We start from the raw sequence: 27,289 nt of genomic DNA, 5'->3' as shown, positions 1-27,289 counted from the left end.
TGCATGTTAATGAGAGTTATTCGAGAAATGCCTACTTTTAACATGACACAAAATGTTCGTTCAAAAACTTATTAAAAGTAAAAAAATTAGGAAAAAGAATTACATAAAATTAGCTGAGAAAAGAATGGCCAAAATAAAAAAGTATTGCAATAACTTTTTTGATTAATTCGCAAATGTGACCAGCATTTTAATGTTTTATTTTGTTTTAATTTTTTTGAAATTCTGGCGTTTTTTTTTTCATTGTGAAGCTCAAATTGCGATTCTTCTTTGGGAAGAGCTTATCAAAAATGATTTTTTTAAAGGAAGAAAGACTTGTTATAAAGAGTTTAAAATAAACTGTTTATAAAAAAATATTGAACGCATAGATTCATTAACGCGAAATAGAAGATATAAAGTTGTAGAAGTTTTTTGATACTTTTAAATATAGATATTCTTACCAACCTGAAATCTCTATCTTATTTGTACCTGAAATATGTTTTACGAAAAATTGACTAGGACTGGTTGTTATTCATGCCGAATATACATACATACATACATACATACATACATACATACATACATACATACATACATACATACATACATACATACATACATACATACATACTTACTTACTTACATACATACATACATACATACATACATACATACATACATACATACATACATACATACATACACTCCCGTCCATAAGTTTGGACGCACCTATCGCAACTACAGATATTAAGAGAAAAATGTATCAGAATAATTTTGATTTGTGACTTTAATAAAGCAAATTAATAATTTTATGTTCTTTTATTAGTTTTAATGAAAAAAAAAAAAATAGTATCAAAAATTATTACTAAAATAAAATGTTTTTATTTAAATCATCTTTTCGTCAAAATGGCCACCTTTAGCTTTGACTATCGCTTGGCAGATACGTGGCATGCGATCAATCAATTTTTTTAAATATTCCTCATCAATATTTTTCCAAATGTTTTGGATTGCCTCCCAAAGATCATTTTTACCCCTTGGTGGAGTTTTTCGGACTTCTCGATCTAAATGATCCCACAATAACTCAATTGGGTTACAATCAGGACTCTGCGGTGGCCAAGTCATGACCTTCAACAATCCTTCCTCTTGTTTTTCATTTAATTATTGTTTAACCACTTTAGCAGTGTGTATAGGATCGTTATCTTGTTGAAACACGAGTCGTTCGCCAATTAATTCGGCTCCACAGACTAAAACATATTCTTTCAAAATCTTTAAATATACTTCTTTTATCATTTTCCCGTCAATTTTGGCGATTGATCCCACTTAGCCACCACTGAAATAACCCCAAACCATTACATTCCCACCTCTATGCTTAATTGTTTGCATAGTACATTGCTCCAGCATTCTTTCTCCTAACCGATGATAAACATATGACCGGCGTTTATTCCCAAAATTCTAAAACTTTGATTCGTCTGACCAAAGTGCTCTATTCCACTCTTCTACCGTCCAATTCTTGTGTTCTTTGGCCCAGACTAATCTTTTTTGTTTTTGGACGGTTGTAAGACGTGGTTTTTTAACAGCCACACGACCTATAAGCTCTACTTCAAGAAGCCGCCTTTTTACCGTCGTTGTACTTATTTTTGTGGTATGATGTTCATTAAAATCAGCTGCTAAATCTGGCGCTGTGCGTCTATGATTTCGTAAAGAATTAATTACTATGTACTTATTCTCTTTTTTCGTATTAGAACGAGGTCTCCATACTCTTTTACGATCGCAGAAAGACCCCCGTTTCTACTTTTTTTTTAATCGTTTTACGGACACAACTCTTTAAAATGATGAGGCGTCGACCAATTGCTCGATTAGAAAAGCCTAGATTAAAAAGGGTCCAAATTTCTATACGTTTTTCTAAATTTATCTGCCCTCTTTTTGCCATTTTAAATAACGGATCTTATAAGAATACGAATTTGAAAAAATGAGAAATAAAGTTAAAAAAACTTTCTAACCAAAATTGATACTTCAAAATCAATCAAATCATTAATTTGAAAAAACTATAGATTTATTAACTTTTTAAAACAGAAAAAAAAAAATCTCATAACACACTCAGCTTAAAAGTTTAACTAATAATGAGAAAAGCCAAAATAAAAAGTAATCTTATTTAAAAATTTATTTATTTTACGATACAAGTGGATATCGCTTAAAAATGTTTCCGTTTGTTTTATTTTGTAAATAATAACAAATTTAATAATGTAAGAATAAATTTCTTTTAAAAATATCTCTCTTAACTATGTTCTCACAATACTTTATGATGAGACCAATGAAGACACTCTTAATTAAATTTATTTATGAGTTAAAACGCGTTTTGTTTACTTTTGTAAGGTGCGTCCAAACTTACGGACGGTAGTGTGTGTGTGTGTATATATATATATATATATATATATATATATATATATATATATATATATATATATATATATATATATATATATTTGCAGATTTGATGGTAAATTTAGAATTATTTAAAAGGCATTTGAACTCAGTAACAATCCTGTGAAATATTTTTATTTCTCTAAAAAATTACAAAAACTACTTAGAACATAATGGCCTATAAAACTTTTGAAAAAAAGTATTTTATTTTCGATGCTATAGATGGAATTTTCTGCAAAATTCCTTGACAGTCATGAAATGCAAAAAAATGCGCCTTTTTCAAGAAATGCAAAAAATGCGTGGTCTCATTTTGCACAATATCGTCCAATTAAGGTTATGGGCGGAGGTCACAGCAAGAAAAGCGTTTGAAATGCTAGCGATCACGACATGCACCGTGGTTTTCTTGACCGTTGAGTGTTTTTTTAAAATTATCCAAGTTTTTAAGTTTTTTATGAATCGAAAAAGTCATACTTTGTAGCAATCGTCATACATTTTATGAGGATTGGTACAAGATATGACAATATATTTAATTAAATCGTTTATTGTTATTAAACTGATTCTCTTCCGAATTTTAAGTCATAACCAACTCACTAAAAATGCCATTTTGATTATGTTTCCCTGCAAATTGTTTTTTTGTTGTGCTAAGTTCTTTTAATAAATCCTAATGTTGTTTATGTAGCCTAATGTTGTTTATAATGTAATGTTGTAATGTAGTTTTTTCTGATTTATTGATTGTAAGTGAACTAGAAAATAATTTGCAGCGAAAACAAAATCACAAATAGTGGCCAGAGTCACCCCAGTTGACGCTAACAAAAGTATAACGAGAAACGATTGCAACAGTGTACGATGGTGCAAGATTTTATTTTTCAAATATTTTTTTTACTTTTTTTTAATTCAAAGATATTTAAGTTAAAAAAAAAATCGTTTTTAAGCTTTTGTTAATTTTAATAATTTTTACACATCACGAATTTTGAATTCATCAGCGGTTTCAAACACATCTTCACACGAAACGTGCGCCACAAGCGGATTTTACTAAAACTCCTCTTTTTATTCATCTTCGGCTTAAGAAACATCTGAAATTCAATCTAAGGACGTACCTTGAATTGAACGCTAAAATCGATTTTAACGTATTTAAGTTTAATTCTTGCGTGTTCGTGGAACTAATTCTACCAACAAAATTTCACTCAGCGCGTAGTAAACTTTTTTTCAAGATCAGCTTTAGTTCTTTGTTTCGAATGAATATTTCTTTTGATTCGATCTTCCACAGAAGCAGTTGTGTCAGAAGAATATGATTCTATTTGTAGCTTCCTAGTAGAAACAGAATAGTTAGTCATCACACACTCTGGCATCATAAAATTTAGAGTATATTATTTGAAAGCTGCAGCCAGTGAAGTTAAAAAGTTCTTACTGTATAAAGCGTGCTTTATCTTCTGTTACATTAGTTTTGCTGAGAACAGATTTCACTTTTTCTTCCTCTTTCAATGTTTCTTCCTAAGATTTTAATATCAAAGTTTTAATAAATGGTCTTTCATTTTTTGCAAACCAAATACTAAAATTGCAACAGTAAATAATCATTAAAATTGCAACAGAAGTGTAGAATTGTTGCAAATTCGTTTAAAAACGTGCATTTTGATAAATCTTTAAAATCACATTTTTGGATTGAAACTATAATTTCATGACCAAACAAATAAATGAACCTTTAAGAAGTAAATTGATTTCACTTTTTGAATTTTTTTTTTTTTCAAATACTTTTTAAAAAAAAACTTGAGTCATGACCTTTTGTAACCATAATAAATTTCTTTACTATTAGACATTAATAGCACTGGATGACAAGAAAAAAATCATTTTTTTAAAACTGAATCTCAAAAAGCAATTTATATTACTACAAGTCTCCACTTCTTTATGGAGTTAATTTGGCAAATGATCTGCTGCCACTTAAAATACCTCATGAGAGCGCAGGTTTTTAATCCTTTGTTCTTTTCTCCACCTGAAAAAAAAAAGTAAATTGAATATCTTTTAACATGAAAAACCTTCAAAAAAAAAAACAATCAAGAAGTAAAAATGAACTTACCGAGCGTTCTCCATCATGGCCTTTCTACGTTCTTCCATTTCTCTATCATCACTTGAACTTGAACTTAAGAAATTAAAAAAGATCATTAAAACGGCGTGCAAAATCGGTAGAAAGAAAGTTTCTGCATAACAAATTTTTTATAGGATTTAGAATTAGAAATAACTAAGTAGAAATAAAAGTCAAGAAAACATTTAACAAAATATTTTGAATATTGTTTATCATTGATTGTAATGAAAAAAAAAAGTTTTATTTTTAACAGATTTAACAAATTCAAACTGTAAATATGTGGAATGCAAATGCAAAACCAGATAACTGTTGCATTAAAAAAAAATCATCACAAAAAGTGGACACAAATTATGTCAAGTATATTAGTAATTTCAAAATAATGAAAATGATATAAAATGTGGATTTAACTTAACAAATTAATACAGGTACCTTATGGATCGCTTTCTTCTTGATTTAATCTCGGTTTTACTATTTCTATCATCTTTATTTGATGGATCTTCTTTTATGATCCTTCTTTTATGAACTTTTATATGGTCACTATCATGGTAATTGTGATTTTCATTTTTATATGTCTCTCTATAATATTCTTGATTGCTGTTTCTTTGAAAAATGTCATTTGTATGGTGTTCATTCAACTTGTAATTATGTGAATTATCTTTTTTATCATATCTGCTGCCCAATTTCGAGTCATGGATTTTATTTTTTAAGATATCTTTTTCCCTTTCATCAGCATACCTGAAAATACCTGAAAGTGATTAATATAATTTAATTAAAATGCTCTGTGTTAACTATTCTCCATATCACTTCCATTGGTAAATTGTTACCTCGGACTTTTTGAACTTTTTTTCTTTTTTTCTTTTCTATCTTTCTTTGATTTCTTTCTTTTTTCTTTTGCTTGACTTTGAAGAAGAGCCTTTCAAAGAATAAACACCGATTGAAGATTTTATTAGTGTTTATCTGCATTTTTTCAAACAAATTCAAACACAAAAAAAAAAATTACAAAAAATAAGCAAAAGTACCTTCAACTTCCTCATCTTAATTGGATTTTGAACGAGTTCTTTCCTATTTTCTTCTTCGCGTTTTTTTATGAGGAAAAGAGGATCTTCTTTTACTTTCGCTAATATATCAGATGCTTTGGGATTAAGAACAGGTTTTTTATGAATATTGCCTTCAATTATGTTTTTCTATTTAAAACAAAAATAAAGGGAACTATTTACATTGAACAAGGTGTAGCAGATTGATCTTTTTTTATTTTCTCACAACAATCAAAAGATCTTTACTATTTATTATTATTTACTTCTTCATCTTCATCTTTCATCACTTCAACATGTTTATCAATTTTTTTTCCAAGCAAATATTCTTCAGTATTAACTGCCTGTTGTCCACTATACATCCACTCCAGTTTTTCCGTTTTTTTCCTGAACAAAGAAAAATAATAAGAAACTATAAGTCACAAGAAAACTAAACTTCAAAGTTCAATTTCAAAACAAACCAAGACATAGCTAAACGATACAAGAAATAAATTTTGTTTCTGTATTCAGAAACAAGTAAAAGTATAAGACATGTTTTAAAGTTCTTAGTAATTCAAAGTTAAGTCTTAAATTACTTGATAAGCCCTGATTCTACAGCTTGTCTTTGGAGTTGTTCCCTTTGTCGTTCTTCTGCTAACTCCTGCTGAAGCTGAAGACATTGTTCTTCTTCTTTGCGCTTTTTCTCTTCTGCTTTCCAAACCCTCTCTAAGTTCTCCATAGTTAGAGGGTGGAAGTGTTTTTTCATATTCTAAAGAAAAGCAAAATTAAAAGCTTGATATGATAAACTGATTTTTATGTACTTGTATATTTTAATGTACTTGTATATTTTATATACTGAATAGATGAACAATTTACTTACTAAGTCGCCACCCATTTTTTTTTCTCTTGATTAAAGCTTACTAGATATATTACTAAAAAAAAATTAAATAGTTTAGCCAGAGGAACCAAAAAACCTTTTTAAAAATTGGGAGTCTAATTTATAAAAGAATAAATTTTTATTCTTCATGGAACTTTATTTTTTTGGTTTGTTTTCTGGGTTAAATTTATGTGGACTATCACTAATTATTTGACTTTATGACTCTTATTAGATTTAATTGAACTCAAAATTTTAATCAAGCTGGTTAGAAAATTAAATTGAAATAATTGGACATTATTCACATTTTAAATGTGAATAAATCCACTTAAAATGATTGGATATTATGCTATTCATTTTAATCTGTCAATTTGTTTTTTGATGAAATCATGCAGATCTCTAGCATATCTATGTAGGAGAAGAGGCTGATTAACCTGTATATATGATACATAAATCAACCTGTATATATATGATGCATAAATCAATTATTAATTTTGTAGTCATCAACACTACTTTTACAGCTCACAACCAAAAAAAAACTTGCATCAGTAACACATACTTCCTTTAACAAGAATCTTGCTTTCCTTATTTATATCTGGTGGATTTTTTGGGTCTTTGAAATTCATGGTACTGAAAAAACAGGTGGGGTTTCATTACTAATGGCCTGAAGTTATAGACTTTCTATTTCTCTTTACTATTACTGGACCCTTAATTTAAGATTTTGTAACAAGGTTATTATCAAATTTGATTAATACATTACCTACAAAATGTAGAAATATTAATGTAATAACATCATTGTGTATTTTTCAAAAAAATGTATAAGATTCATATTAAAGAAAAGTTATCTAATTTTATCTGTAAAAAAGGTCTCTATTTTGCAGAAATATACACACACAAACACACATACACAGATAAACCCTAATAAGAAATATATATATATATATATATATATATATATATATATATATATATATATATATATATATATATATATATATATATATATATATATATATATATATATATATACGTAAGGCACGAAACTTTAAGTACTATTAATATGTTGTTTTTCTCCATTTAAATAACATATATATATATATATATATATATATATATATATATATATATATATATATATATATATATATATATATATATATATATATATATATATATATACACACAAATGGTTAATAATTCCCTACCAAATGATGTTATACAGATATTAAATACTATTGTATTTTTAAACTTAACAGTGAGTTTCGTTAAATTTCACTCAGCTTTGTTAGGCTATTCCGTTAAAAATTTTCGTAAACCATGAAATCGAGGCAGAATTATCAATTTATTATTTTTTTAGTGATGTTATCGACTTCGATCAAAAGTCGACTAGTCGAAATTAGTCGACTTATAAAATTCGAATAGTCGATTTAATCGAATATGGGTGTTTTACTAATCGACTAAAAGTCGATTTAATCGGGTAATTATCCTGACATTCTTATTTCTATTTTTTCACTTGGTTTCATTTTATCAACCTTTAAAAGTGTCAACATGCTGACCAATTAGTAAAGATGTTTATTAGTATTTTATCTTGTAAAAATAAATTATTTATAAAGATTAAGCCATGACGTAAGAATATCATTCATGGCGGTTTTTTTAATTAAACCAAAGTATCTGAACATTGAAAATTTGCTGTAGCACGTAAACTTAACACTTAACTTACTGTATGTACCACCACTTAATTAATGTTTCCTTTTTCTCATTATAGTAACCAGTTGATGCCTTTTAAAACAAAATGTTAAGTAATGTGTTATGGTACTCAGTTAAGGATACGAAAAAGTTTTATAAATCTGCCACACCAAAAAAAGTTTAGCCCTCCCCCCCCCCCCCCCCATCTGCCCCCACCTATCTACACTACTGTTTTTTTATTAATTAAGATTTTTTTTGTTCATTTTTTGCTTTAATTGTTGTGAAAAACAATATAAAACACCCATCTGAATTTTCTTTCTTTACTTAGTGATTTTAATTTCCATTTTTGTTTGTTTATTCGATTTTAATTCATCTAAGAGATTAGATGAATTAAAATTGAACAAAAGAAAATGCTCTTGATATAAAAACAACTGGTGTTATTATAACAGTATTACATACCACCTTGTTTTTTTGTTTACTCTCTTAAAGTTCTATTTGTTTCATAGCATCTAAAAAATAAATTGTCAAGCAACATTAAAGTATATGATTATAATAAAATTTCTTATTCAAATATTTCGAATAAATTGACTTTTAGTCGACTCAGTCGATTTTTAAAATGTATTCGTCGATTTTGGTCGACTTTGAAAAATACATTAATCGATTTAGTCGATAGTCGAATCATTTCAAAATTGTAACAACACTAATTTTTTGACCAATTGTGATGGTCAGCAAAACATAAATTTTCTCCTCACGAATAAAATTAATTTCTAAAAGATCAGTTTAGCTAGTTGCTTACTAAATCTATAATAATTATTGCTTACTAAAGATTTGTTGAAACTTAGATGTTCAACACTGAACCGATTTTTAGAAACATGGAAACTCAATACTGAATGCAGTTTGACTTGGTTTTAGATATTGTTTTCGCAAACTTTTTAATCAACTTGATGTGTAAACGTGAAAGTAAAATGTCAATTTCACGCCAGGACATCCTTCTGTAGCACAAATTTCTGCTTAATACTTTCCAAATCTTCTTTTTAGATCATTGTTTGCTTCTTTAGCTTAATTTCTGCAAGTCATTGTCTCAGTCATCAACAATGTAGTGAGGATCTATTGTTATATTTTACTACAACTTTACTCTCTTCTATCTCCATTTAATCTTCTGTCTTCATTACATCTTGTTTTAGATTTGATTGAATCTTGTGGAGGAACTACGGCTGGAAATTTTTTGTCATGTATTACCAGTTTTAGAAATGATTACAGCCTACAATTCGAAGGTAAAGATAGGTGATCTTACGTATTCATATTAGTAACCAGACTAGTCTATGGATAGACTTACAACACAGACATAGACAATTCTGTATGTTGTAATGGACACAACAAATGTTTAATTTTTTGTCCTTGTTGTGTCTATCAAATTTTTGATGGTGTCCTAAGATTGCTCAGTTAAAAAATAATTTTCACTTCATAAGTCTACAAAGCATAATTTTTTGTCTATTTGGTGTCTATGATTTTGTCTAAATTTACTTGATTTCATAAAACCAGAAATATTGATTTTTGCCAATAAAATCTAAATTACCCAAAAAATCCCTTAGAAACAAAAAAGAAAATATACGATACATTATATTTGAATTTTATTTCATGGTAAAAATGACTTTTATGGTGACAAATTTAAAGTGGTGACAAATTTTAGGACGGAGTATGACAATAATGTTTCCACAAATAGTTGATTTTCCAAAATTTAGATCCAATCATAGTCAGATTCACAGTCTGAGGATAGAATGTTAAGAAAAATCCCAAACTGGAGAGGGCATTTTAAAAATAAATTTTCACGCACATTCACTGAGAACTGAAAAACAACTGAACTGAGTAATTAATGAACTTCAATTGAGCACAAAATAGTCCATTTTGAGGTTTTTAAATAGACATTAACTTTTTAATCAACAGCACACGCTGGACAAAAAATTAAAAAATGAACTTCTGTTAGAAAAATTGTATTTTTAATTTTGTGCTCGTTTTCAGTTTTTGAAACGATGCTGCAGTGAAAATTTAATTACTCGTTATAAGTCCAAATTATATATGAAATAGATCTTCTATACCTCATTAAAAAATCGAGATTGTTCATTTAGTGTCCGTTTTTAAAATGATTGTCTAGAAAGACAAACATTTTTTATAGACAATTCATTTTTGATAGTTGTAATTAAAATTGTTGCAATTAGTGCTTTGTCGAAGTCTATTTTTGTCCTTTTATAATAAGGCCATTAGAGATTGTCTGGTTGCTAATTCATATTGTACTTCGCTGATGTTAACTGAGAAGAAATAGCATCGTCTTAGTCGTTGAATGGTTCTCTTTTGAACAGTAAGAGCTAATGATGGCTTCATACATTTCAACAAGTCAATAGACCATGTGAGCACAAACTACAGATTGTCGTATTTCTTGAATACGATATAATGAAATTTGTTTTTTACATATAAGAAAGCGTGCTATGAACTGTCTTTATTATTTGTGAGAGAAAAGTAACAAAATGCTCGTTTTTATATCACAAATAAAAGGAAGCGTGAGAGGCTTGAATGACTGCGCGATTGCGCGCAACACAGACAACGTGCGCTATCCAAGCTTTGTCCTGATTGCGAAGTCGACATCCAAAATTTTAATCTTAAATTAAATTTTTTAAATCAAATTAGACAAAATTAAATTTTAATTAATTACTCTCAGTAAACTCTAATCAGAATAATATACCATGGAATGATACTGGTCGGTATGTAAAAGAAATTATCAAAAAATTAATTTTCTATTTGAAATAACTAAAAAAGTTTATCTTTTCTTCTATTTTTTAAGTTCTAAAGAGAAAAAGTAATTTTAATTTCGCTGCGTGGTAAACTTTTTAGCATGGTTGTATATATACTTACATATAGTGCACTTATATAAATACATATGTACAACATAGAATTATATTATATACAGTACATATATAACAATATATACCGTAGTACCTTAATTAACGCGATGTATCATAACCCGATCACTTAAACCTCGAGGTAATTAAAGCAACGCCAAAATCATGTTGTTTGGATTGGTTGTAACATTCAAAAATAACTTATATGTATAACGTTAGGTTACTAAATTAATGTAATAAAAAGACTAATTATTAGTTTTCTCATTTATCATTGTTAAAATTTGTTTTGAAACATTTCCAACGCGTTACAGACAACATAAATTCTGTTTTAGTTTTGATTAATCTCTAATTCAAAAAAACTCAGCGTGGAACCCTAATGTATATTGTGAGTCGACTCATCAAACTGAAAATTATTGATGTTGCTTTTGTCCTTGGAAATATTAAATGAATTTTAAAATCATGGCATTTCAATATTGTTGTTTACAATCGAATTCGAATAAAGAACCAAAAAAATTGAATGTTCAACTGCACACAAGCATTTAAAAATAGTTGGCTCGTTTACTATTTCAGAATATTTGAAAAGTTATTTGCGATATTCAATCTAAATTCTATTTTCTTGTTAACTCTCGTTGATATTCTTTTTTCATTTTCATTTTCATGTCTTGTAACTTTTCTTTCGATAATCTTATTTTTACTTTTTCATTTACAGGATCTTATTTCTATTTTTTGCTCATGGAGTTTTGTGCATGATGGGTACGCGATAGATTAATTTTACGTAACAATTTTTCTTAAAAAATATTACAGGAAATGAAAAGGATAAGACAATGGCCCTTTTTTCGTCCTAATGCACGGCTCCTGTGTGATTAAGTCATTAAATTTAAGTTCCTCACCTTCTCAAGTTCTCAACAAATGTTCCACATCTTAAAAAAGACGCTGTAAGAGAAGAAAATGAGGTTAGGCAATAATTTTTCTCTTATTTACTCGACGACGATATTTAGGCTTTCTCAGTAATTTCATGTCATCGCTTGCACACCACTTGTTCAAAAGCGGGACTTAGTTGCAATTGTTTGTTTATTCAAAGCTTACTGATATTTTCAAACTTATTGTGCTTAGTTGTCAGTTTAAAAGTTGTTCGTATTTCTATACTTTCATATCTGAACAAACTATTTTACATTTTCAAGATTCTGGATTTTACAATAGGAGAGAGAAGGGGATATGTATAAAACTTGGGTAAAGCAAATTGGCTGTTAAAAGAAACTAAAAGAGCTAAAAGGTTTTTTGTTTACGAGAATGCTTGTGATTCTGAGAGAAGATTATTTCAAGATTGGTGTAAATATAGATATTTAAGAAGAGGCGTACACCCACACCTAGATCCACAATCCTATTTTAACTTTTGACCAACTCAAAGTTAGAATATGGCTTTGATCAATTAAATAAAAAATTAAATAAGAAATTGAAAAAATCTCAATAAAAATTTCAAGACTCCTTAAAATGGATGCAAACGGCTTCTTGTTTGTCAAAGTAATTTAAAAAATATTTTAAAAAAATAAAAAACTGGAGGCAAAAATCTTTCTAAATCTGCAACGAAAAAAACATGGTATGCGTGTGCAGTTGCTCTGGGCTTTATTCTTTAGGCCAATTGAAATTGATGCATATGCAGGCATCATTTTAGGGTCCACTCAAACAAGCAGAAACATCAAAACAGGCACATTTGAACCTTGTATAAGCGTGAAGAAAAGTCTCTATTTAAAGCTTGCTTGTCAACCCACGCAAAAGCGATTAAGAAATTGGCGATTGCTTTTATCAAGTTTCGCTTATATTTTTGTATTGTTTAGTTATGTCTTGTTTTTGTTTTGGAATTGAACTTTGAAGTTTAGTTTTCTTGTGACTGACATATTCTTTAATGACGCTATCTTTCATTACATAACGATTTCCTTTAAGCTTAGTTTATGACTAAACTCTTTAAAATTTAATGAACTTAGTCACAAACATAATTAAAATTTATTTCAAACAAGGTTCATGCCAGACAATATTATCTAAGTCTACTTAAGTTAAGTGATATGATCTGGGGGAAAATCAGCAACTTCAGAGATGTATTTGATTCCTCTTATTTACAAAAAATATGGATACCTTAGAAAAAATATAAACCCGTAGTTAAGAATTAGAAAAATGAAATTACTTTTACAGGTTTTGTAAAAAAGTAAATAAAATCTATTTTCAAAACGTTAGAGTAAATTTTTTACAACTTTTTTAGAGAAGAACCTCCTGAATTAAAAATCAATTATTAAAATGGGCCCACGGAGTAAATACTTTTCTGCTAAAGTCACGTCCTCTTTCAGTAAAGTTACGAACAATTTGTAACGAAGTGTTTTTTGCTAAAGTTTAAACAAAGGAGTACTTAGTTTATACATCAACTTAATTTACTCATCGCATGTACGTATTTCCCTTAAAAACTATAAAAATGATTATAATAGTATTAGTGTGATGTTGCTATAATAATGATGATGATGATGAGGAGGAGGAGGAGGAGAAGGAGGAGGACAACTACAATAAGGATAAGGACGAGGAGAAGGACGAGGAGAAGGATGGGGACAACGGAGACAACGAGGACGACGAGGACGATGAGGACGACGAGAACGACGAAGAAGACGAGAGTGAATATTTTTATGTTAGCCACACAGATAATTTTCAAAAACAAGTTAAAAAAAGTATTATTTTACATTTTTTTGATTTTAAATCAAAGCTTTGTTTCGTTAAAATTTAAATCTAAATTTATGATTGTTTTCTTTATTAAGGATAATTTACATTTAATTTAAAAGTTTTACTGAAAAACCTTTTTTTTTTTGCAATAAAAAAGCAAACAAGAAAACTTTGTGTTCTCTCCCTTTGTGATTTTTTAAATTTAAGGTAAACACAGAAATATTTTGAAAAGTAAATGCTTATTCGTATGCATTTTGGTATAAATTTCAGTGACATTTAAAGCCTTGCTGATTATTTATGAGTGAACTTTCACAAGACATGTTGTGAGAATTATTTTTCAAAGAGGTGAGCTGATTTAGGATTTGATAAATTCTACAAAGCACAAAAAATATTCAATTATATATGATTCTACATACACAAAAAATTATTATAAAATGGATCTTTTCAAAGCTTTCTCATGTGAAATAAAAACTCAAGCGAAACCATTTACTTATTAGAATATTGAATTTTTTAATTCATCATATAAGCTTTTAACTAAAACCCAAGCTAAACAAAAGCGAATGGAGCAATACCCGCGAAGAAATAAAACACCTCTGCGCAAATAAAACGTCACACTTCCCGATGTTTCATGAGACATTTTCAAATAAACAAAAAAAAAAGGGAAAAAAAAGATTTTCGATTTGCGAGATGTTTAATCAGTTTTAAGAAAGTATAAACAATGCCGCTTGGACATTGCACATCAAATTTTGGTGAAAAAAGAAACTGCATAGGAAAGTTAGCGGGTGTGAAAGAAAAGGTACGATTTGTAGTTCAAACAAAAAAAAACTTTAATAGTTTGTAAAATTAGTTGTGCTCTAGATCATAAATAAAAAAAAGGACCACAATCATAACAGCAACAACTTCAACAACATTAGCACCTACAACACCTTCAACGACAAATGTTATAAGTAATTTGCATTTATTCATGTTTTGATGATATAGCGCAGACGTTCCATGGTCAATATAATGAATAAACCAAATATATATTCATAGAGAAGCGTGACCATTGAATCCTGAGTTAAAAAGAATAAGGAATGTAAGGCGGCCTTACCATGGGACTAAGTTTATTGCAATACACGCTTTATTAATCAAGAGAGTGATTTACAAAAAAAACTTTATAGAACAGTATTGTTGAAAAAAAATTTTCTTTCATTTTCTAACACTGCAAGGTCGTGTTTTAAAGCACTTTTCTAGGTAAAATATTTAGTTTATTAAGGTGTTAGGAATTTATTTAGTGTTACTAATGCCATAATCTAGTAAGGAAGAAATTAATTTAGGCCTTTAAAGGTTTCTTTTTTTTCCCTTGTTCTGATTTTAACTTTTATCAATCTAACTTAATGCGCTAAAATACGCATGTTATGCTTTACTTTTGAGTGCTAACGTATTAGTTTTAATAAGAAATTTGGCTTAGTCTTGTTAAAAAAAATGTAAATTGAAGTATATCGTAATTTGTTTCGTACTTATGTGTATACTTGGGCACACGTGTAAATACAGGCACGTGAGTAATCGCACAAATGTATATTTAGTTCAGTTTCCAAGAATAGTACTTGGTGTATTTCTTTTAGAACTCTGGTCACATGAATCCTAATTAAAATACCTTTTCTAAAGAAAAAAGAATTATATAATTAACATTAGAAGAAGACGTAGTTCTTACAAGGAATGATTCAAAATATTACAGATTTCAATGCAACATTTTTGCCTTCTACACTATTGTCTTTAAATGGAAAACGGTGCCAGTTATCTGTTACTTGGGAAAATGTTCTTTATTCCGTATTTATGGTTCTAATACTGATTGGAAGCATTGTTGGAAATTCAATTGTCTCGATAGTTTTTGTTCTTTCAAGACAGCTTCAGTCTCGTTTAACTTCTTACTTGATTATAAGCTTAGGTAAACATTTTAAAAAACAATTTAATTTAACTTGATACTTTTCATGCACAAAAAAGCTACCTTGTTCACACTGTTTAGTAAATGCAGAGGATACTAATTCCTGTTTGGCTTCTTTGTAATTTATCTTTTAACAATTTAATGTTGTTTTTGTCTTCAGCTTGCTCTGACATGCTGTTCGCATCGTTCAATATTCCAATCTTTATCGGCATGAAACTTTACAGCAACGAATTTTGCTTCCATCCTACCGCTTGTTACATGTTCATTATCAGCGATGCTATATTCAATGTTGCCAGTATCCTTGCTCTGTTTCTCATCGGAATGGACAGGTAATTTTCATTATTAAGCTGCAAAATTGTTATAGTCAAAAACTTTCTTAGCATCAGATCCCAAGATGGCCAATCATTCATATAAAAAAAAGTTTTGCCTTCACGGAAGCTTCAAACAGCTTCTTGTTTTACACTTTTATTTATTATTATATTAGGTTTATTGCGATTGTCATGCCGTTTCAATATACCAGTGTCTTAAATCGAAAAAGAGTCTTGATTATGCTTGCTTTTGTTTGGTTTTTCTCACTTTTTTGGGCGATTGGTGGTATCATTGATTGGGATGGGTATTCAACTATAAGTGTAAATTCAACTTCAAATTGCAGCAATAAAAATCCAAAATTCTACGTGGCATCTTATTTTGGCTTATATTTAGTCCCATTGATAACAATGACATTCACTTATCTTAGAATCTTAAAAGTTGCGATAACACATATCAAAGCAATTGAAGCAACTCAAGTTAATTTTCGGCCAAACCATTTTAATAACTCAATAAGTAGTTGTAAAAATAGCGACGGAGAAAAGAGCTCTCGAAAGAGACAACGTCGGAAGGAACTGAAAGCCACAAAATCAGTTGCAGTGGTTTACCTCGCGTTTTTGATATGTTGGTTTCCTAATCTTGTTATCAATTTGATAATTTTATCAGATCAGACTTACTTTCCAAATCTTCAAAAAACTAATCAAACCCTATTTGATTTTTTGTATTACACCTTCGCCAACATTTTACCAGTGTTAAATACAATGGTGAACCCCATAATTTACAGTTTCTTTAACAAACCGTTTAAGAAAACATTAATGCAGCTTTGTAAAAGAACAAGAAGACAAGAATATTCTAACAGGAAGCGACAGTCTCGCATCCAAAGTTTGGAGGGAGGCATTTCTTTAGACTCAACAACTCTGAGCAGTTATGTTAATAGGTCTATTTCTAATGATCAACTTAAATACTATGCGGATAACAATTAGCTTTTAAAACCTCTTTTTTTGCATGATATATAAACGAAGAAATGTTTCTAGTTTTACAAGTATGAAACATATAAAGCTCTTTAAATTTGTGCGCATAAATTAAATAATTAGCATAATTAAAATTACTTTTAGGAGGGTTTATTTATATATTCTTTTCATAAACACATTATGAATGTAAACATAATAAACGATATTAACGCTGTAAATACGAAACAAAAATTCTTGCTACAATATTTATATTTACTATAATCAAACACCTTCGATGCATATAATATATATATATATATATATATATATATATATATATATATATATATATATATATATATATATATCTGATAAGTTTTTTGCTCCTGTAAAAGCCTATCAATAGTAACTAGAAAGATTTCTGTTTTAAATTGTTATTCGGTTTATTTTTATTTAAAAGAACTGGAAATTTATTTTTATTTAAAAGAACTAGAAGATAAATCATCTTATTATATTTAATTATCATTATAAATAATTACATTTATTATTTTATTAAACAAACTACCCACCTAACATGAGACGACTTTAAGACGTATGTAACTTATCTTTAACTCATCTAGACGTCTGCAACTAGTTAAAGACGTGTTTATGACGGCTTTTCCACACCTCATTAAGACGTCTTCCAACAACCAGTTTAAGACGTCCGCAAGACATCTTAACAAGACGTCTTATAGAATAACTAGTTTAAGACGTCCGTAAGACATCTGAACAAGACGTCTGTCGGAACAACCACCCAGCGTGCACAGACGTCAAAGAGACGTCCTATGGACGTCTTAATTAGGTCGCGACGTCTCCGACCAAATTATATTCTAATTTTTTACATTTTTCGGAGTATTTTAAAACTTGATTAACCTAGTTATTATTAATTAACTTAATCAGTTAAATAAGTCTTATATAAGTTTAATGTTTATTTTAATAATGATCTATTTAGATAATAAAAATTTATATCTGAAATGTCTAACGCAAACTATTTAAGACTCTGGCGAAGAAACTATGAAACCCAGTTGGAAGTTCTTAATTATTGTCACGACTCTTGTGAAGAGACCATTTTATTGGATTCACCATCCGATAAAGAAGAAGTTGAAATAGTTGAAGAAGTTGAAATAGTTAAAGGAAGACTGGATTTAAATGGCGAGGTTTCACCCTCATCTTCCATTTTTAGCGATGTAAATAGCATTTATATCTCAGAAAACGGTGATGTACACAATAAAGATAACTTGGCCTCTGAACTTTCATCTTGGGCATGTGAACATCACCTTACAATGGCAGCAACAAATCATATCTTGCTTATATTAAGAAATCATGGTCACAAAGAATTGCCTAAAGGTTCAAGAACCTTATAAAGCACACCAAGAAAAGTTCCTCTAAAACAAAAATGTGGTGGTGATTATTTTTACATAGGTTTAAAAAGTTCAATAAAAAGTAAGTTAGAAGAGTTTTCATCTCATGATATTATTTCTTTGAAGACAATTAATCTATTGATTAACGTAGATGGTATACCATTGTTCAAATCATCAAACACTCAACTTTGGCCTATTCTTGCATCGTTTCAACTTGCAGGTCCATTTTTTGTAGCTCTTTACTGTGGTAGTTCCAAACCTGACAGTTGTGAGGAATTTTTAAAAGATTTTTTAGACGAGTATCGTAATTTGGAGGTTTTTGGTTTACACTATAATGGCAAAAAATTTCATGTAAATATTAAAGGATTTATTTGTGATGCTCCAGCACGTCAGTTTTTAAAGGGAATTAAGGGTCATACTGGTTATGATGCATGTGAAAGATGTAAAGTTCATGGAGTAAATATAGAAAATCGAATAGTTTTTCATGATCTTGACTGTGAACCAAGAATAGACCAGGATTTTAAGCAGATAGCTTATACAGGACATCAGTTACTTGTTAGTCCTTTAATCCACTCCAGTGTTCAATGCATTAAAGATTTTTGTTTGGACTATATGCATTTAGTTTGCTTAGGAGTTGTTAAAAGATTGCTTCTATACTTAAAAGAAGGCCCTCGTTGTTGTCGCATATCATCTAATCAGTTAAATGTAGTCTCTGACACTATTTTATTGCATTATGGAAAAATGCCTTCAGAATTTGCACGCCAGCCACGTGGGCTAAGCGATCTACGAAGATGGAAGGCAACTGAGTTTAGACAGTTCTTGACATATACTGGAATAATAGCCCTTAAAGGAACTGTTAGTTCACCAATTTATATTAATTTTTTATCTTTATCTGTTGCAATAAGAATTATGCTTGAGGAAAATCAAGATTACAGAAATGACTATTTGGAATATGCTCATAAATTACTGGTCTATTTTGTTGCAAGTAGTAGGGAGTTGTATAGCGATTCTTTTTGTTCATATAATGTACACTGTCTTATTCACTTGCATAACGATGTTTCAAACTTTGGATGTAATTTAGATCAAATTTCTTGCTTTCCTTTTGAAAATTATTTAAAGTCGTTAAAAAGGTTTATTCGTCAAGCAAATAATCCTATATCTCAAGTTGTGAAACGTATTCATGAGTTTGAAATAAATAATTCAATAAACTTTTCAAAGGATATCAAGACCAAAATTTCTACAAATGAAAGAGACAATTGTTTTCTTCTCCATTCCGGAAAAATTGTTTTTATTACAAGTATTTTAGATATGACTACTTTTATTTGTAAAATGTTCCACAAGAGTCTATTAAGAAATTACTTTCCTGATCCATTTGATTCAAAGATGGTCGGAATTTATTTTTTATGTAAGTCTAACATTGGCAAAAGAAAAACTGTAAATAAGGTAGATATTAAAAGAAAGGTTGCATGTCTACCAGTCAATGATGGGGTTGTTCTATGTACTTTACTTAATGATGTGATGTGGTAAGCCAACTATGTATGTGATTTTAAAGAATTTAAGTTAACTTTGCTTTCTTGTATAAAATAAAAAATGTGCACATTTATTAAATAAATTATTGCGTTAAAAATTAGTTATTTTTATGATAAATATATGTTTTTTTAATTTTTATTATTTTTATTATCATTATGTTTTATTATAACTTTTAAAATAGTTATATATAATATCTCTATAATTTTTAACAACATAGTTTAAAAAATAATTTCATTGTAATTTTTTTTTTTTGTTATATAATATTATGTTGTATAAAAAAATAATAGTTGATAGTAAGTGCATGATGATTTTCAAATTACTTTAATGCTGTTTTTATGAAAGAATGTTAATTGCTAATTATTTTAAATTCATATTTCTTCTTTAGAATTTTAAATTTTTTTAATGATTAATTGTGAGCTTTTAATGAATAATGGAGAGCTTTTCAATAAATACTAATTTGTTTAATTTAACTTTTAATTAAGTCTACAAGCATCATTTTCTGTATAAATTTTATATAATTTTTCTTTTAAGTATAACAATCATTTCCTGTTATATCTAACATCTATTTTTTAATTACAATAATAAAGTAATTGACAAATAGTTAAAATTTATCTGTCTGATTTTTTACTGGTATAAAAATGCATTTTTAAATAATCTTTTCACTCAGCTTTGAAGATATTGGTTCTTTTAGGAAAAGTAAGCTTCATTTTAATTTATTAATAAATTTAAAAAGTCATTTATCTTTTCATTTTAATCAATTGTAATTCTTAATTTATTTATGTAAATAAATTATTGCTTTTTGAGTTATTTTATTTTTATTTAATAATTTATCATATTGAAATATGATTGTCTTTATATTTTAGATTTCTAATCAAAATATCTTATTCTTTGGTTTCTCTTGTGGAGAAAAACAAAAAAGTGGTAGATGCTGTTGTACCTAGTCATTGGATAAAAGATGACAGAGTATTTTGGCCTGAAGGTGCGTATGTAGAACGAAGTGCTAAGAACTTTGATGAGTTAGATGAAACCTGGCCTTCATATAAGTTAGTCAAAGTTAAATTCACTGCAGGTAGGATAGTTTACTAGTAAATAAGACTTCCTAACTATTTTGAATAATTAAAGCCATTGCTTTGTAGTTATTTCACAGTTTAACATAAATGTAGCTAATTTCAAAAATAGTAAATCAATTGTAATTTTATCATTATCATTAGATGACTATGAATGGTGCAAAGATGTAGAAATGTCTACTACTGAACATGACAGTGATGCTGAGCCTGTAATGAGTCAAGCAACAGGTAACATAAAGCTTAAAACAGTTTAAAGCTTATGTCACAGTTTTCATTTAACAGCAAAACTATTTTTTATATATTTATTATTGAAATAAAAGATATTTATTCTTTATCCTATTTTTCACTGATTTTGTTTTATTTTATTTAGCAAATAAGATAACACAAAAAATTGACCTACCTAGACCTTTTACAAAGTCAATGGAAAACAAAACAAAGTCAAATACTAAAAGAAGCAAATCTGGTGAGAATTATTCATTTGAGATTTATTAAAGTACATTAGGATTCATAAAAATATTCTTGCACTTAAGTGCAAGAATATTTTCATGATACTTTAATTAAAGTGCAACAATATATATATATATATATATAGATATATATATATATATATATATATATATATATATATATATATATATATATATATATATATATATATATATATATATATATATATATATATTTAGTGCATGAAATAGTCGATCTACCAATTCCTTCGATAAACTCATTAAAAAGAAAACTAAGTCATACTGCTGGTTAGTACTATATGCTTTTGTGTACTATCAAGGAAAGTAAAGCTTTTGGGGACCTGATGTCCCTAGTTTTTTTTTAAGTTTACTTTTTATATTGTTTTTTTTAAAGAATTAAATATCATACCGAATGTTATGGATTCCTCTTCTTCAAGCAGACCATTGCAGCCCGAAACTACAAAAGATTTAGCAGGTAGTTGCAAAAGGATGTATCCTTTACCAGATGCAGGTAAAGTTGCTTGTTTCCATTTCATGTTTTCTTTTGTTGGTTTGTAATATCAGTAAAGTTTTATTTAAATTATTGTTTTTTTACTTTTTAGAGTTTCAGAGAAAAGTTATGTTTCAACTTGCTGAAATAAAGAACTTGTTGATAGATAGAACTGCACATTTCTCTAATGATGCAGAAGAAATTTTTAAACAGTGTAAAAGTTCAGACGAACTTATTATTTTAGAAAAAACAATTGCTGACGGGGATATTCAATACAGTACTTTTGTATGCTTGAATATAATTATTTACTCATTTATATTATTGTCTTAGTTTTTTTTTTTAATTGTCATAAATTGTTTATCATATTATTATCTATTTGTTTTAGGTAAAACATTTATCATCAGTTGGCGGTAAAAATCCAGCTAATGCAATAAAAAATATTCTACTCACGTAAGTTACCAGCATAAGTTTTTTTTGACGCTAATTCTAATCCATATTTTTCAGAAGAAAGATATTCGTTTTCTTTTGTTTTTATAAAAAAAAAATTTTATATAAGAAAAGTTCAAAATAGGATAAATATTTATCCTATTTTGAATTTTTTTAATAAATATCTAAGATATAAAATTTCTAAGCACTGCTAGTGAAATATATTTTTGCATATTTAGACTAACAACAGACGATGTTTTGTCAGAATACAGCATGAATGGTTTAAAGAAAAAGAAAATATTTAAAGAGCTTGTAAATCTATGTAATGCAATCACCGGTATCGATCTTAGCTTATTATTGTATTCAATTAACTCATGTTTAAAAATTTTTTATTTTTTTTGATGCACTGATTTTGTTGATGAGTTTTTTCTTATTCTATTTAATAGATGCTGTTTTAAAGTCTTATAAAAACGTGACAAAAGCAGAAGCAATGCACCTTATTGGGACAATAATAAAACATTCTTCCGAACGATTGAAGAGAAAATCCTCCAATATTAATTGACAATGATTAAATTCTAATATAATTAAATGTTGTATTTTTTAAATTTATAATCCTTTATAAATTTGTAATTCTTTATGTCTCTCTATGTCTCTCTATGATTAGATAGAATCATATCAAATTCGATTGCTATATGCAATTTGTTAAGTAAAGGGCTTGGAAAAATATCAAAGACTTTCTAAAGACTTTCTCTTGAGAAAGTCTTTACGTCTGTACATCTTTACATAGATACTTAGAATCTATGTAAAGGTGATAAGTAATCTTAGAGTCTGTACATCTATTAATAGATGTACATCTATTAATAGATGTACAGACTTTACTAGTAGATGTACATCTAATTAGATGTACAGACGTAAAAAGACGTTTATAGGAGGTCTTTTTCAGACGTCTTAAGGACGTCTGAAAAAGACGTTTTCAAGACGTCCTCAAGACTTTCACCTGAGACCGAATAAGGACGTCTTACAGACGAGAAATCAGACGTCTTATAGACGTCCTTAGGACGTCATTGTGCACGCTGGGCAGTTTAAGATGTCCGTAAGATATCTTAACAAGACGTCTTTTCGGAATAACCATTTTAAGACATCTTCAACACATCTGAACAAGACGTCTGTTGCAACAATCAGTTTATGACGTCTTTTGGAATAACCAGTTTAAGATGTCTTTCAGAATAACCAGTTTAAGACGTTTTTAACTTATCTTAACAAGAAATCTGTTAGAATAACCAGTTTAAGACGTCCGTAAGATATCTTAACAAGACGTCTTTCGGAATGGCCAGTTTAAGATGTCTTTAATCATGGACGTTTCCCACCCAACAACAAGTCGTCTTAAAGACAAATTTAAGACGACTTGAAATTGGTATTAAAGATGTCTTAAACTAGTCTCAAATGAAACACTGTAATTCGTCTTATTTAAAACGTCTTAAAGTTGTCATATTGTCATATTTAACATCTATTAACGACGGCTTAAAAAGACGTGTGTAATATACATACATACATATATATATATACACACACACACACACACACGTCTTTTTAAGCCGTCATTAGTACGTGTTAAATAAGATAATACTAAGACGTTTTAGTTAAGACGACTTACAGTGTTTCATTTGAGACCAGTTTAAGCCGTCTTTAATACGTGTTAAGATAACCCAGCGTGCACAATGACGTCCTAAGGACGTCTATAAGACGTCCGATTTCTCGTCTGTAAGACGTCCTTATTCGGTCTCAGGTGAAAGTCTTGAGGACGTCTTTTTCAGACGTCTTAAAGACGTCTTTTTCAGACGTCTTAATTAGATGTACATCTATTAGTATAGTCTGTACATCCATCAATAGATGTACAGACTCTAAGATTACTTATCACCTTTACATAGATTCTAAGAATCTATGTAAAGATGTACAGACGTAAAGACTTTCTCAAGAGAAAGTCTTTAGGAAGTCTTTGATATTTTTCCAAGCCCTTTATTTAACAAATTGCATATAGCAATCGAATTTGATATGATTCTATCTAGTCATAGAGAGACATAGAGAGACATAAAGAATTACAAATTTATGAAGGATTATAAATTAAAAAAGTACAACATTTAATTATATTAGAATATAATCATTGTCAATTAATATTAGGATTTTCTCTTCAATCGTTCGGTAGAGTGTTTTATTATTGTCCCAATAAGTTGCATTGCTTCTGCTTTTATAAGACTTTAAAACAGCATCTATTAAAAAGAATAAGAAAAATTCATCAACAAAATCAGTGCATCAGAAAAAAAAGAAAAATTTTTAAACATAAGTTAATTGAATACAATAATAAGCTAAGATCGATACCGGTGGTTGCATTACATAGATTTACAAGCTCTTTAAATAATTTCTTTTTATTTAAACCATTCATGCTGTATCCTGACAAAAAAAATTGTCTGTTGTCAGTCTAAATATGCAAAAATATATTTCACTAGCAGTGCTTAGAATATTTATATCTTAGATATTTGTTAGAAAAATTCAAAATAGGATAAATATTTATCCTATTTTGAATTTTTCTTATATAAAAATTTTTCTTTATATGGAAAACAAAAGAAAACGATAATCTATCTTCTGAAAAATATGTATTCGAATTAGAGTCAAAAAAAACTTATGCTGGTAACTAATGTGAGTAGAATATTTTTTATTGCATTAGCTGGATTTTTACCGCCAACTGATGATAACTGTTTTACCGAAAACAAATAGATAATATGATAGGAACAATTTAAGACAATTAAAAAAGAAAACTAAGACAATAACATAAACGAGTAAATAATTACATTCAAGCATACAAAAGTATTGTATTGAATATCCCCGTCAGCAATTGTTTTTTCTAAAACAATAAGTTCGTCTGAACTTTTGCACTGTTTAAAAATTTCTTCTGCATCATTAGAGAAATGTGCAGTTCTATCTATCAACAAGTTCTTTATTTCAGCAAGTTGAAGCATAACTTTTCTCTGAAACTCTAAAAAGTAAAAAAACAATAACTTAAATAAAATTTTACTGATATTACAAACCCACAAAAGAAAACATGAAATGGAAACAAGCAACTTTACCTGCATCTGGTAAAGGATACATCCTTTTGCAACTACCTGCTAAATCTTTTGCAGTTTCGGGCTGCAATGGTCTGCTTGAAGAAGAGGAATCCATAACATTCGGTATATTTAATTCTTTAAAAAAAAGATATAAAAAGTAAACTTAAAAAAAAATAGGGACATCAGGTCCCCAAAAGCTACACTTTCCTTGATAGTACACAAAAGCATGTAGTACTAACCAGCAGTATGACTTAGTTTTCTTTTCAATAATTTTATCGAAGGAATTGGTATATCGACTATTTCATGCACTAAATATATGTATGTATATATGTATATATATATATATATATATATATATATATATATATATATATATATGTGTGTGTGTGTGTGTGTGTGTGTGTGTGTGTGTGTGTGTGTAAATGACTTTTTAAATTTATTAATAAATTAAAATGAAGCTTACTTTTCCTAAGTGAACCAATATCTTCAAAACTGAGTGAAAAGATTATTTAAAAATGCATTTTTATACCAGTAAAAAATCAGACAGATAAATTTTAACTATTTGTCAATTACTTTATTATTGTAATTAAAAAATAGATGTTAGATATAACAGGAAAGGATTGTTATACTTAAAAGAAAAACTAAATAAAATTTATACAGAAAATGATGTTTGGAGAGTTAATTAAAAATTAAATTAAACAAATTAGTATTTATTGAAAAGCTCTCCATTATTCATTAAAAGCTCGCCATTAATCATTAAAAAAATTTAAAACTCTAAAAAATAAAAATATGAATTTAAAAAAATTAGTTATTAACATTCTTTCATAAAAATAGCATTAAAGTAATTTGAAAATCATCATGCACTTATTATCAACTATTATTTATTTATACTACATAATATTATATAACAAAAAAAAAATTAATTGCAATGAAATTATTTTTTAAACTATGTTGTTAAAAATTTAAGAAATATTATAGAAAGTTGTGTGTTTGATGATTTGAACATTGGTATACCATCTACGTTAATCAATAGATTAATTGTCTTCAAAGAAATAATATCATGAGATGAAAACTCTTCTAACTTACTTTTTATTGAACTTTTGAAACCTATGTAAAAATAATCACCACCACATTTTTGTTTTAGAGGAACTTTTCTTAGTGTGCTTCATAAGGTTCTTGAATCTTTAGGCAACTCTTTGTGACCATGGTTTCTTAATATTACAAGATATGATTTGTTCCTGCCATTGTAAGGTGATGTTCACATGCCCAAGATGAAAGTTCAGAGGCCAAGTTATCTTTATTGTGCACATGATCGTTTTCTGAGATATAAATGCTATTTACATCGCTAAAAATTGAAGATGAGGGTGAAACCTCGCCATTTATATCCAGTCTTCTTTTAACTATTTCAACTTCTTCTTCAACTATTTCAACTTCTTTATCGGATGGTGAATCCAATAAAATGGTCTCTTCACAAGAGTCGTGACAATAATTAAGAACTTCCAACTAGGTTTCATGGTTTCTTCGCCAGAGTCTTAGATAGTTTGCGTATATAAATTTTCATTATCTAAATAGATCATTATTAAGATAAACATTAAAATTATATAAAACGTATTTAACTGAATTAAGTTAATTAATAATAACTAGGTTAATCAAGTTTTAAAATACTCCGAATCATGTAAAAAATTAGAAAATTACTTAAAAGATAAATAACCCCCAAAAAAACGAAAATTAAATAACGACCAGCTCGAGCGGACACTTTCAATTGAGTTAGCGCATTAATGCGCTAACTCAATAAGATTAGCGCATTAATGCACTAACTCAGTTACGTGTAAATTTACAAGTTTTTAAAGACGTCTCAAAGACGTCACTAGGACGTCTTAACAAAGACGTCCTGTGATGACGTCTTTGAGACGTCATAATATGGTCGGAGACGTCGCGACCTAATTAAAACGTCCATAGGACGTCCCTTTGACGTCTGTGCACGCTGGGA

The 27,289-nt window shown here is 28.4% G+C and overlaps 6 protein-coding genes across 14 annotated transcripts; 4 read left to right on the top strand and 2 right to left on the bottom strand.

The window, feature by feature from the left end:
- Positions 1-3,321: 3,321 nt before the first annotated feature.
- On the bottom strand, positions 3,322-11,888 carry LOC145185225 (pre-mRNA-splicing factor CWC25 homolog). Of its 2 annotated transcripts, none has more exons than XM_090098468.1 (11): positions 11,829-11,888; positions 6,365-6,416; positions 6,081-6,253; positions 5,772-5,892; positions 5,494-5,658; positions 5,299-5,387; positions 4,904-5,209; positions 4,469-4,531; positions 4,342-4,384; positions 3,806-3,888; positions 3,322-3,705 (listed from the first exon to the last, which is right to left on the bottom strand). In XM_090098468.1, exons 2-11 carry the CDS (start codon positions 6,377-6,379, stop codon positions 3,582-3,584), a joined length of 1,182 nt encoding a protein of 393 aa, XP_089954594.1. In that variant the 5' UTR covers positions 6,380-6,416; positions 11,829-11,888; the 3' UTR covers positions 3,322-3,581. The 2 variants fall into 2 exon arrangements, with proteins under 2 accessions (XP_089954594.1, XP_089954593.1); XM_090098467.1 differs by lacking the exon at positions 11,829-11,888 and adding an exon at positions 7,564-7,677.
- A 2,411-nt stretch (positions 11,889-14,299) lies between these two features.
- LOC145185224 (histamine H2 receptor-like) lies at positions 14,300-17,070 on the top strand. Of its 3 annotated transcripts, none has more exons than XM_090098990.1 (4): positions 14,300-14,434; positions 15,243-15,565; positions 15,723-15,891; positions 16,047-17,070. In XM_090098990.1, the coding sequence occupies exons 2-4, from the start codon at positions 15,337-15,339 to the stop codon at positions 16,849-16,851; spliced, it is 1,203 nt and encodes a 400-aa protein (XP_089955116.1). In that variant the 5' UTR covers positions 14,300-14,434; positions 15,243-15,336; the 3' UTR covers positions 16,852-17,070. The 3 variants fall into 3 exon arrangements, with proteins under 3 accessions (XP_089955116.1, XP_089955118.1, XP_089955117.1); XM_090098991.1 differs by lacking the exon at positions 14,300-14,434 and adding an exon at positions 14,824-14,871; XM_090098992.1 differs by lacking the exon at positions 15,243-15,565 and having other exon boundaries at positions 14,305-14,434.
- A 761-nt stretch (positions 17,071-17,831) lies between these two features.
- Positions 17,832-18,221, top strand: LOC149883559 (uncharacterized). The gene has a single exon (XM_090098444.1). The coding sequence runs from the start codon at positions 17,832-17,834 to the stop codon at positions 18,219-18,221; it is 390 nt and encodes a 129-aa protein (XP_089954570.1).
- Positions 18,222-18,355: 134 nt separating this feature from the next.
- LOC149883558 (uncharacterized) lies at positions 18,356-19,845 on the top strand. Its single transcript, XM_090098441.1, has one exon. The coding sequence runs from the start codon at positions 18,831-18,833 to the stop codon at positions 19,743-19,745; it is 915 nt and encodes a 304-aa protein (XP_089954567.1). The 5' UTR covers positions 18,356-18,830; the 3' UTR covers positions 19,746-19,845.
- Positions 19,846-20,617: 772 nt separating this feature from the next.
- On the top strand, positions 20,618-22,787 carry LOC149883557 (uncharacterized). Of its 2 annotated transcripts, XM_090098442.1 has the most exons (9): positions 20,618-20,817; positions 20,960-21,043; positions 21,186-21,278; positions 21,502-21,570; positions 21,677-21,793; positions 21,885-22,057; positions 22,158-22,222; positions 22,438-22,535; positions 22,645-22,787. In XM_090098442.1, the coding sequence occupies exons 2-9, from the start codon at positions 20,989-20,991 to the stop codon at positions 22,758-22,760; spliced, it is 786 nt and encodes a 261-aa protein (XP_089954568.1). In that variant the 5' UTR covers positions 20,618-20,817; positions 20,960-20,988; the 3' UTR covers positions 22,761-22,787. The 2 variants fall into 2 exon arrangements, with proteins under 2 accessions (XP_089954568.1, XP_089954569.1); XM_090098443.1 differs by lacking the exon at positions 21,502-21,570 and having other exon boundaries at positions 20,685-20,817.
- A 1,513-nt stretch (positions 22,788-24,300) lies between these two features.
- LOC149883556 (uncharacterized) lies at positions 24,301-26,864 on the bottom strand. Of its 5 annotated transcripts, XM_090097948.1 has the most exons (6): positions 26,386-26,864; positions 25,763-25,791; positions 25,321-25,434; positions 25,045-25,229; positions 24,575-24,674; positions 24,303-24,465 (listed from the first exon to the last, which is right to left on the bottom strand). In XM_090097948.1, exons 3-6 carry the CDS (start codon positions 25,412-25,414, stop codon positions 24,341-24,343), a joined length of 504 nt encoding a protein of 167 aa, XP_089954074.1. In that variant the 5' UTR covers positions 25,415-25,434; positions 25,763-25,791; positions 26,386-26,864; the 3' UTR covers positions 24,303-24,340. The 5 variants fall into 5 exon arrangements, 3 of the variants coding, with proteins under 3 accessions (XP_089954076.1, XP_089954074.1, XP_089954075.1); XM_090097949.1 differs by lacking the exons at positions 25,763-25,791; positions 26,386-26,864 and adding an exon at positions 25,539-25,643; XM_090097950.1 differs by lacking the exons at positions 25,763-25,791; positions 26,386-26,864 and having other exon boundaries at positions 24,301-24,465; positions 25,057-25,229; positions 25,321-25,633.
- Positions 26,865-27,289: the final 425 nt, after the last annotated feature.

The sequence above is a fragment of the Hydra viridissima genome, unplaced genomic scaffold (genome assembly GCF_058129835.1).
Source record: "Hydra viridissima isolate aposymbiotic clone 2 unplaced genomic scaffold, HvirCarnegie_v1 scaffold_9, whole genome shotgun sequence".
Taxonomy (NCBI): Eukaryota; Metazoa; Cnidaria; class Hydrozoa; order Anthoathecata; family Hydridae; genus Hydra; species Hydra viridissima.
Note: the sequence above shows the minus strand (reverse complement) of the source record. Positions and strands in the feature narration are given on the sequence as shown.

Bases quoted from the DNA above. Each gene is read 5' to 3' on its own strand.
- LOC149883559 (XM_090098444.1), top strand. From the start codon at position 17,832: ATGTCTAACGCAAACTATTTAAGACTCTGGCGAAGAAACTATGAAACC.
- LOC149883558 (XM_090098441.1), top strand. From the start codon at position 18,831: ATGCATTTAGTTTGCTTAGGAGTTGTTAAAAGATTGCTTCTATACTTA.
- LOC145185225 (XM_090098468.1), bottom strand. The intron at 5,388-5,493 runs GTACTTTTGCTT...ATTCTTTGAAAG, and splicing joins TTAAGATGAGGAAGTTGAAG to GCTCTTCTTCAAAGTCAAGC. The intron at 4,385-4,468 runs GTAAGTTCATTT...TTTTTTTTTCAG, and splicing joins GCCATGATGGAGAACGCTCG to GTGGAGAAAAGAACAAAGGA.
- LOC149883557 (XM_090098442.1), top strand. From the start codon at position 20,989: ATGTCTACTACTGAACATGACAGTGATGCTGAGCCTGTAATGAGTCAA. The intron at 21,794-21,884 runs GTAAAGTTGCTT...TTTACTTTTTAG, and splicing joins GTATCCTTTACCAGATGCAG to AGTTTCAGAGAAAAGTTATG. The intron at 22,536-22,644 runs GTATCGATCTTA...TCTATTTAATAG, and splicing joins TCTATGTAATGCAATCACCG to ATGCTGTTTTAAAGTCTTAT.
- LOC145185224 (XM_090098990.1), top strand. From the start codon at position 15,337: ATGATTCAAAATATTACAGATTTCAATGCAACATTTTTGCCTTCTACA. The intron at 15,566-15,722 runs GTAAACATTTTA...TTTTGTCTTCAG, and splicing joins TTACTTGATTATAAGCTTAG to CTTGCTCTGACATGCTGTTC. The intron at 15,892-16,046 runs GTAATTTTCATT...TTATTATATTAG, and splicing joins TTTCTCATCGGAATGGACAG to GTTTATTGCGATTGTCATGC.
- LOC149883556 (XM_090097948.1), bottom strand. From the start codon at position 25,414: ATGGATTCCTCTTCTTCAAGCAGACCATTGCAGCCCGAAACTGCAAAA. The intron at 25,230-25,320 runs GTAAAGTTGCTT...TTTACTTTTTAG, and splicing joins GTATCCTTTACCAGATGCAG to AGTTTCAGAGAAAAGTTATG. The intron at 24,466-24,574 runs GTATCGATCTTA...TCTTTTTAATAG, and splicing joins TCTATGTAATGCAACCACCG to ATGCTGTTTTAAAGTCTTAT.